The following is a 10,253-nucleotide window of genomic DNA, read 5'->3' as shown; positions in this document are numbered from 1 at the left end:
ACAGAGTCTCGCGATGCTTGGCAGCCCCCTAACGCGCGCAGGCCGCCAGCTCCGCATTCCGATTGGTGCGGCCTAGCGGTTCTCAATCACAGCCGACGAGACGAGACGCGAGGCTGCGCCACGCAGATCTCGCGAGGCTGGGAGAAACGCCCTGGGAGCCCGAACGGCGGGCGGCGGGTCGAAGAGCCCCGTCAGGGGGGTTAAGATGGCGGCCCAGGTGCTGGCGCTGCTGCGGGAGGTGTCGCGGTTAGAAGCGCCGTTGGAGGAGCTTCGCGCGCTTCATTCGGTGCTGCAGGCTGTGCCGCTCAGCGAGCTCCGAGAACAGGTGGCGGAGATGCACCTCGGTCCGCTTTTCTCCCTGTTCAACCAGAACCATCGGTGAGAGGATCCTGAAGCTTGAGCGGGGAGTGACACTCCCAAGCCTAGGGAAGAAGTGAATGGGGAAAGGGGAGTGAGTTTCTCAGTCGCAGGGGAGCTAGAAAATAGCCGGAATTTCAGAGGGCTAAGGACCCTGGGCTAGAGAGGCAAGACACAGAGGTTCTAGTTCAGCCTCTGAGGTGTGTCCACGAGCTAGCTTACTCTTGTGGTTTGGTCTCCCTGCTCTCATCAAATAGAAATTGGAGGAGCAAAGCAGTGGTTGACCACCTACAGGGAGGACTCCACAACCACGTATATAGGTCCCTGACATTTTTCCTTCTCTTAAAAATGCATCCCATCCTGGCAACTTGGCAAGACCGTCCACATTTTTTTATTTGTATTTTATTGTGCTGTAGGTGAAAGTTTTCAGCGCAAATTAGTTTCTCATTCAAAAATTTATACACAGATTATTCTGTGCCATTGCTTGCAATGCCCCCAATTTTCAGCACTCCCCCCCCACCCCGTTCCCTCTGTTCTTGTGTCCATTTTTCCTGTCCCTTCCTGCCTTCTCATCTTTGCTTTTGGGCATATGTTGCCCATTTGATCTCATATACTTGCGTGAACTAAGAAGCACTTTCCTCAAGTGTGTTATTGTTTTATAGGCCTGTCTAGTCTTTGGCTGAAAGGTGGACTTGGGGCGTGACTTCAGCTCTGAGTTGGCAGGGTTTTTGGAGGCCGTAGTCTCGGGGTTTCATCCAGTCTCTCAGACCAATATGTCTGGTCTTTTTTTATGAATTTGAATTTTGCTCTACATTTTTCACTCGCTCTATCCAAGACCCTCTATTGTGATGCCTGTCAGAGCAGTTGGTGGTGGTAGCCGGGCAGCATCTAGTTCTTCTGGGCTCAGGCTGGTAGAGGTTGTGGTTCATATGGTCCAATAGGCCTTCGAACTAATATTTTCATTGTGTCTTCGGTTTTCTTCATTCTCTTTTGCGCCAAACGGGGTGGGACCAGTAGATGTATCTTAGGTGGCTGCTTACAAGCTTTTAAGACCCCAGGCACTACTCACCAAAGTAGGATGTAGAGCATTTTCTTTATGAACTATGTTATGCCGATTGACTTAGATGTCCCCTGAGACCATGGTCCTCACTCCCAGTAACTCAAGCCCTCAAGGTGTTTGGATGTGTCTACCAAGCTTTTATGACTTTGCCTTGGTCAAGTTGTGCTAACTTTCCCTATATTGTGTGTTATGTTTCCCTTCATCAAAGTTAACAGTCTCTCCTATCTATTTGGAAACCGTGGTGGCGTAGTGGTTAAGTGCTATGGCTGCTAACCAAGAGGTTGACAGTTCGAATCCACCAGACCCTCCTGGAAACTCTATGGGAAGGTTCTGCTCTGTCCTTTAGGGTTGCTATGAGTCAGAATCAGCTCGACAGCAACAAGTTTTTTTTTTTCCTATCTAGTTACTGATTTCCCCTCTCCTTCACCATAACCATCAAAGATTGTTTTTTTCTTTGTGTAAACCTTTTCTTGAATTTTTATAATCGTGGTCTCATACAATGTTTGCCGTTCTGTGATTGACTTACTTCACTCAACATAATGCCCTCCAGATTCATCCATGTTGTGAGATGTTTCATGGATTCTTTAACATCGAGTGGTATTCCATTGTGTGTATGTGTCATAATTTATTTATCCACTCATCTGTTGACAGGCACTTAGATTGTTTCCATCTTTTTGCTATCGTGAATAGTGCTGCAATGAACATGGGTGTATATGTATCTATTTGTATGATGGCCTTTATTTCTCTAGGATAATATTCCCAAGAGTGGGATTGCTGGGGGTCATATGGTATTTCTATTTCTACCTTTTTAAGGAGGCACCGTATCATTTTCCATAGTGGTTGTACCATTTTACATTCCCACCAGCAGTGTATAAGAGTTCCAGTCTCCCCAAATTCTCTCCACTATTTGTTACTTTCGTTTTTTTTGATAAGTGCCAGTAATGTGAGGGTAAGGTGGTATCTTGTAGTTTTTGCATTTCTCTAAGAGCTAATGATTGCAAGCATTTCCTCATGTGTCTGTTAGCTGCCTGAATGTCTTCTTTGGTGAAGTGTCTCTCATATCCTTTGCCCATTTTTTAACTGGATTAGTTGTCTTTTTGTTGTTGAGTTATTGAAGTATTCTATAGATTTTAGAGATTAGACCCTTGTTGGATATGCCATAGCCAAAATTTTTTTCTTTTTACTCTTTTGGTGAAATCTTTTGATGAGCATAAGTGTTTAATTTTTAGGAGCTCCCAGTTGTCTGGTTTATCTTCTGGTGTTTGTCCATTGTTAGTTATGGTTTGTATCGTATTTATGCCATGTATTAGGGCCCCTAGCGTTATCCCTGTATTTTCTTCCGTGATCTTTATCGTTTTGAATTTTATATTTAGGCCTTTGGTCCATTTTGAGTTAGTTTTTGTATATGGTATAAGTTATGGTTCCTGCTTCATTTTTTTACAGATAGACATCCAGTTTTGCAAGCACCACTTGTTAAAAACAATGTCTTTTCCCTATTTACTGGACTTTTTGGACCTTTGTCAAAGATCACCTGACCATAAGTGGATGGATTTACATCTGGATTCCCAATTTTGTTCCGTTGGTCTATGTGTCTGTCATCGTACCATTACCAGACTGTTTTGACTACCATGGCTGTATAGCAGATTTTGAGATCAGGTAGTATGAGGCCTCCTACTTGTTCTTTTTCTTCAGTAATACTTTGCTTACTTGGGGCCTCTTTCCTTTCCATGTAAAGTTGGTGATTAATTTTTCTATCTCTTAAAGAGTGCTGTCGATATTTGGATCGGGATTGCATTATACCTGTGGATCACTTTGTGTAGAATTAAAACATTTTCTCAATGTTGAGTCTTCCTATCCGTGAGCCTGGTTTGTTCTTCTATTTATGTAGATCTCTTTTGGTTTCTTGCAGTAGGGCTTTGTAGTTTTTTGTATAGCTTTTTTACATCCCTGGTTAGAATTATTCCTATGCATTTCATCTTGCCAGGGGCTATTATAAATGGTATTATTTTCCTGATTTCCTTTTCGAAGTTCTCTTTCTTGGTGTATAGGAATCCAACTGATTTCTATATGTTAATCTTGTATCCTGCTACTCTGCTGAATCTGTTAGTTCCAGTAGTTTCCTTGTGGAATCTTTGAGATTGTCCATCAACATTCTATTTATTTTTTTGAATCAACTGTGTATTTTATTGTGCTTTAAGTGAAAGTTTACAATTCTAAGTTAGTCTCTCATACAAAAACTTATATATGCCTTTTGCTATGTACTCCTAGCTGCTCTCCCCCTAAAGAGACAACACACTCCTCCTCTCCACCCTGTATTCCCTGTGTCCATTCAATCAGTTCCTGTCCCCCTCTGCCTTTTCATCTCGCCTCCAGACCAGAGCTGCCCACATAGTCCCATGTGTCTACTTGAGCTAAGAAACTCACTCCTCACCAGTATTATTTTCTGTCTTAAAATCCAGTCCAAACCCTGTCTGAAGAGTTGGCTTTGGGAATGGTTCCAGTCTTGGGCTAACAGAAGGTCCAGGGACCATGACCTCCAGGGTCCTTCCAGTCTCAGGCAGACCATTAAGTCTGATCTTTTTATGAGAATTTGAGGTCTGCATCCTGCTGATCTCCTGCTCCAGGAGGGATTCTCTGTTGTGTTCCCTGTCAGAGCAGTCATCAGTTGTAGCCAGGCACCATCCAGCTCTTCCCATCTCAGGCTGATGTAGGCTCTAGTCTATGTGGCCTTTTCCGTCTCTTGGGCTCTTATTGACCTTGTGTCTTTTGTGTTCTTCATTCTCCTTTGCTCCAGGTGGGTTGAGACCAATTGATGCATCTTAGATGGCCACTTGCTAGCGTTAAAGACCCCAGACAAGGATGGCAATTTTTTTTTTTTTAATGTCTTCAAACAATAACAACTTATTATCTTACAATAGTTCAGGTTAGAAGTCCAGTGTGAGTCTCACGGGGCTAAAATCAAGGTGTCAGCAGGGCTGAGGGTGGCAATTTTTACTTGTCATTGTATACATATCTGTAGTGTTTGAGTTTTAAACCAAAACCAAACCCACTGCCGTTGAGTCGATTCCGACTCACAGCGACCCTATAGGACAGAGTAGAACTGCCCCGTAGAGTTGCCAAGGAGCGCCTGGTGGATTCGAACTGCCGACCTTTTGGTTAGCAGCTGTAGCACTTAACCACTGTGCCACCAGGGTTTCCTTTAAAATGTTTACAAACTAGTATTTCAAAATGACGTATTATTCACCCATAAAGAGAAATGAAGTTCTAATGCATGCTAGACATGGATGAATCTTGAAATGTCAGACACAAAAGGACAAGTATTGTATGATCCCACTTACATGAAGTATCTAGAATAGCCAAAATGCATAGAGACAAAAGGATATTAGTGGTTACCAAGAGCTGGGGGGAGAGGGAAATGGAAGGTTATTGTTTGAGGGGTGCTGAGTTTCTACTTGGAATGATGAAAAACTTTTGGAAATAGATAATGGTGATGGTTGCACAAGAGGTGGATGTAATTAACGTCACTGGATTGTACACTTACGATGGTTTAAACGGAAAATTTTTCGTTATATACATTTTACTACAATCAAAGGAAAAAATCTTTTTACTTGAAAAAATAATCACTGGACCAACACTGGATTATTTCGGAGGACCTTCTTGGCTCTGACCTTCTAAAATTCCTTCCTTTTTCATACTTGTTCCCCCTTCATTAAAATACATATTAGTTACATTCTTTCAGGCTTTATGCTCTCTTTAATTCAGGCCCTCAGTTTCCCTTTTGCTGGGTCTGTTGCATTAGTCTGACTTCTCATTACCTCTTGGCTTCCTATTCTAGAGTATCCTTCACACACTGCAATCATAGTAATCTTTTTAGGTCACTTGGCTCAAATCTTTCCCATAGCTTACCATTGCTAAGGTATAAAATGCTTACTTAACGTGGCATTTGGGCTTTGACAAGTATATTTCCACCCTACTTTTCCAGCCTCACTTTTTCCTGCACTCCCTTACACATAGATTTTGTCTGCTTCTGCTACCATGTGGCACCACTTGCTTTTCCCTTGAGCATGACTTGGCACTTTGCTGACTTTGTTCATGCCAGTGCTTCTAACTGATATGCCTTTCCCATTTCCAAATTCTATTCATTACTTAAGGTCCAGCTAAAGTGCCAACCCCTCCAAAAAGTCTTTTTTGATCATTCCAATTGCAAGTGACTGCTCTTCAGATCTGCTAAAGGACAATATCATTATTTCTGTCAATATTTATCACTTATTGCCCTGTGTTATAGTTTTGCATGTGTTTATTAGTAGTTTTTAAGTTTTTTGAAGGTAGAGGCTGTATTTTATTCATTTCTACATGCCTCCCAGGGCCTAGCACATAATGTAATACATGCCCAATAAAAGATTAGACTCACAGAGTTTAGAGAGGCCACCTAGTTTAACTTTTTCATATTATAGATGAAGAGATTAATTGAAGGTCATACCACAAGTTAGCAAAGCTGCAATAGGAACTGAAGTGAGAGCGATTGAGGAATAAGGCCCATGTGGGAGATAGTTTGTTGAATGAAGGAGCAGTCCTCTACAAAACAATTTTAATGGAAATTTAAAGACAGCATGATTCAGAGCTGAATACATGGTAGATACCAATTTCAGTTTGTAGGAATAATTCTTCTCTGGATAGTATCTTGGCAGTCTGCAGATATGTTACTTTATATGACTTTGAAGGGCAATGTGGGGTAGTTTATGTCAAAGAATAAGAAAGGTAAAATGAAAGTTCTGTGCTGCCTAAGCTGATGTGGAGTTACCCGTCTTTACCAAAACTTAGTTTACTTGATGTAAGGCAGGCAGGCATTTAGTGAGATAGTATGTATAGTATGTATAGGCTTAGTACCATGCCTGGCGAGTCGGAATCGACTCGACGGCAATGGTGTTTTGTTTTGTTTTGTTTTTATGTATAAAGGGCTTAGTACCCTGCCTGGCATATAATAAGATCTCAGAAAATCTTAGTCATTAGTGCTATTATTATTATTATCCTGGCTAAACCTCATAGATTACTATATGGTTCAGGATCTGACCTACCTGTAAAGCCAGAATCTTGACAGTCATTCTCTTGAAGGAGAGTGGGTCCTAAGATTGCAGCTTTACAACATCAAAGTCAGAAAAGATTGACTATGAGCTGTTAACTTTTTGCCTTGTTGGTACCAAAGAATCACATATGACCTGGAATTTGTGCACTATTCAGCTTAAGCTACCATTGCTTTGTTTTCTAACAGCTTTATTGAAATACTTTACATGAAATAAACTGCACATATTTAAAACGTACAATTTGATAAGTTGTGACACACATATATGTATATATGTACATGCATACATGTACATACCTGTGAAACCATCACTGCGATTAAGATTGAACGTATCTCACTCCCAGAAGTTTCCTTAGAGTTTTATATAGAGCTATACAGTACACACTTGTTTTTCTGGCTTATTTCACTCACCATGATTATTGAGAGATTCATCCATGTTGCATGAATGAATAGTTCATTCCTTTTTATTGCTGAGTAGTAGCCCATGGTATGGATGTTCCACAGTTTGTTTATCCATTTACCTGTCAGTTGACATTTTGGTTTCTTCTTGTTTGGGGATATTATAAATAACACCACAATGAATGTTTGTGTACATGTCTTTACATAGACATATGCTGTCTTTTGAGTAAATGCCAAGGAGTGGAAAGGTTGGATCTTAATGGTAAACATTGTCGTTGAGTCTATTCTGACTCATAGCAACCCTGTAGGACAGAGTAGAACTACCCCATCGGGTTTCCAAGGCTGTGTGAACCTTTATGGAAGTAGACTGCTGCATCATTCTCCTGCAGAGTAGCTGGTGGGTTTGAATTGACAACCTTTTGGTTGGCAGCTGAGCACTTAGCCACTGCACCACCAGGGCTGCTACATCTTATAGTAAATGTATGTTTAAGTTTTTAAGAAACTGCCAGACTGTTTTCCAAAGTGGTTATACCATTTACATTCCCATCAGCAGTGTATGAAATTGGGTCATAGATCTAAATATATAAAACCTAAAACTATAAAGGAGCCCTGGTGACCATGCAGTGGTTAAGAGCTTGGCTGCTGACCATCAGCCACTCCTTGGAAGCCATCTAGAGCAGTTCTGCTCTGTCCAATAGGGTCACTATGAGTTGGAATGGACTCTACGGCAACAGGCTTGGGTTTTTTGGGGGGATTAAAACTATACAACTTTTAAAAGAAAACATAGGAAAAATATTTTGTGACCACAGAGTAAACAAAGATTTCTTAGATATGACACCAGAAGCATGATCTATAAAAGAACAGATTGATAAATTGGACATCATCAAATTGGAACATTCTGCTCTTCAAAAGACACTGTTAAGAGAAAAAGCTACAAACTGGGAGAAAAATGTTTGCAAACCATATCTCTGATAAAGGACTTGTATCCAGAATATTTAAAGAGCTTTATCAACTTTGACGGCACTGGGTTGGTTTTTTTATAACAAAAAAAGAAATGACCCAAATCAAAAATGGGCAGAAGATTTGAACAAGGAGATCTGTGGATGGCAAATAAGCACATGAGAAGATGTTCAACATCAGTAGTCATTAAGGAAATGCAAATTAAAACCACAATAAGATAATCACTACATATCTATTGTAGGAGCCCTGGCAGAGCAGTGGTTAAGAGTTCTATACCCACCAGTGGCTCCATGGGAGAGAAGACCTGGCGATCTGCTCCCATAAAGATTACAGCCTAGGAAACCCTATGGGCAGTTCCACTCTGTCATATAGAGTCGCTATGAGTCGGAATCGACTTGATGGTACACAAAAACAAATAACCACACACATCTGTTGTTGTTTTTAGGTGTTGTCAGGTCGGCTCTGGCTCATAGTCATCCTTTGTACAACAGACCGAAACACTACTCGGCCCTGCACCATCCTCACAATCATTGTTATGCTTGAGCCTATTGTTGCACCCACTATGTCAGTCCATCTAGTTGAAGGTCTTCCTCTTCTTCACTGATCCTAGTGGTTAAAAGCTACACCTGCTAACCAAAAGGTCGGCAGTTCGAATTCACCAGGCGCTTCTTGGAAACTCTTTCAGGTAGTTCTACTCTGTTCTGTCGGGTGTCAGTGAGTGGGAATCAACTCGATGGCAGTGGGTTTGGTTTTTTGGTTTGGGTTTCTACAATGGATTTTTGCAGCTGTTCTCATTTTGAGTCATGCCACATCAGCAAATGAAGGTCCCAAAATCTTTTTTTTTTTTTTTTTAATAATTTTTATTGTGCTTTAAGTGAAAGTTTACAAGTTAAGTTAGTCTCTCACACAAAAACCGATATATACCTTGCTACACACTCCCAATTACTCTCCCCCTAAAAAAGACAGCCTGCTATCTCCCTCGACTCTCTCTTTTCATGTCCTTTTCGCCAGCTTCTAACCCCCTCCACCCTCACATCTCCCCTCCAGGCAAGGGATGCCAACATAGTCTCAAGTGTCCACCTGATCCAAGAAGCTCACTCCTCACCAGCATCCCTCTCCAACCCATTGTCCCGTCCAATCCATGTCTAAAGAGTTGGCTTCAGGAATGGTTCCTGTCCTGGGCCAACAGAAGGTCTGGGGGCCATGACCACTGGGGTCCTTCGAGTCTCAATCAGACCATTAAGCCTGGTCTTATGAGAATTTGGGGTCTGCATCCCACTGCTCTCTTGCTCCCTCAGGGGTTCTCTGTTGTGTTCCCTGTCAGGGCAGTCATCGGTTGTAGCCGGGCACCATCTAGTTCTTGTATCCTTGGTGTTCTTCATTCTGCTTTGATCCAGGTGGGTTGAGACCCATTGATGCATCTTAGATGGCTGCTTGCTAGCGTTTAAGACCCCAGACGCCACTCTTCAAAGTGGGATGCAGAATGTTCTGTTAATAGATTTTATTATGCCAATTGACTTAGATGTCCCCTGACACCATGGTCCCCAAACCCCTGCCCCTGCTACACTGGCCTTTGAAGGCATTCAGTTTATTCAGGAAACTTCTTTGCTTTTGGTTTAGTACAATTGTGCTGACCTCCCCTGTATTGTGTGCTGTCTTTCCCTTCACCTGAAGTTCTTATCTACTAATTAGTGAGTACCCCTCTACCACCCTCCCTCCCTCCCCCCTCTCGTAACCACAAAAGAATGTTTTCTTCTCAGTTTAAACTATTTCTCAAGTTCTCAAAATAGTGGTCTTATACAATATTTGTCCTTTTGCAACTAATTTCACTCAACATAATGCCTTCCAGGTTCCTCCATGTTATGAAATGTTTCACAGATCCCTCACTGTTCTTTATTGATGCGTAGTATTCCATTGTGTGAATATACCATAATTTATCTATTCATCCGTTGATGGGCACCTTGGTCGCTTCCATCTTTTTGCTGTTGTAAACAGTGCTGCAATAAACATGGATGTGCATATATCTGTTCATGTAAAGGCTCTTATTTCTCTAGGATATATTCCAAGGAGTGGGATTGCTGGATCGTATGGTAGTTCTATTTCTAACTTTTTCAGGAAGCGCCAAATCGATTTCCAAAGTGGTTGTACCAGCAGTGTATAAGTGTTCCAATCTCTCCACAGCCTCTCTAACATTATTTTGTGTTTTTTGGATTAATGCCAGCCTCGTTGGAGTGAGATGAAATCTCTTTGTAGTTTTGATCTGCATTTTTCTAATGGCTAATGATCGTGAACATTTGCTCATATATCTGTTAGCTACCTGAATGTCTTCTTTAGTGAAGTGTCTATTCATATCTTTTGCCCGTTTTTTAATTGGGTTATTTGTCTTTTTGCAGTTGA

General features: G+C 41.5%; 1 protein-coding gene across 1 annotated transcript in view; it reads left to right on the top strand.

Annotated features, from left to right (window-relative positions):
- Nucleotides 1–126: 126 nt before the first annotated feature.
- Nucleotides 127–10,253, top strand: part of PSMD5 (proteasome 26S subunit, non-ATPase 5) — a 30,461-nt gene continuing 20,334 nt past the window's right edge. Inside the window, exon 1 of the mRNA XM_049895442.1 lies at nt 127–378. Coding sequence (XP_049751399.1) covers nt 206–378 — 173 coding nt within the window. The 5' untranslated portion in view covers nt 127–205. The remainder of the gene's footprint in view (nt 379–10,253) is intronic.

This window comes from Elephas maximus, chromosome 9 (genome assembly GCF_024166365.1).
Source record: "Elephas maximus indicus isolate mEleMax1 chromosome 9, mEleMax1 primary haplotype, whole genome shotgun sequence".
Classification (NCBI taxonomy): domain Eukaryota; kingdom Metazoa; phylum Chordata; class Mammalia; order Proboscidea; family Elephantidae; genus Elephas; species Elephas maximus.
Note: the sequence above shows the minus strand (reverse complement) of the source record. Positions and strands in the feature narration are given on the sequence as shown.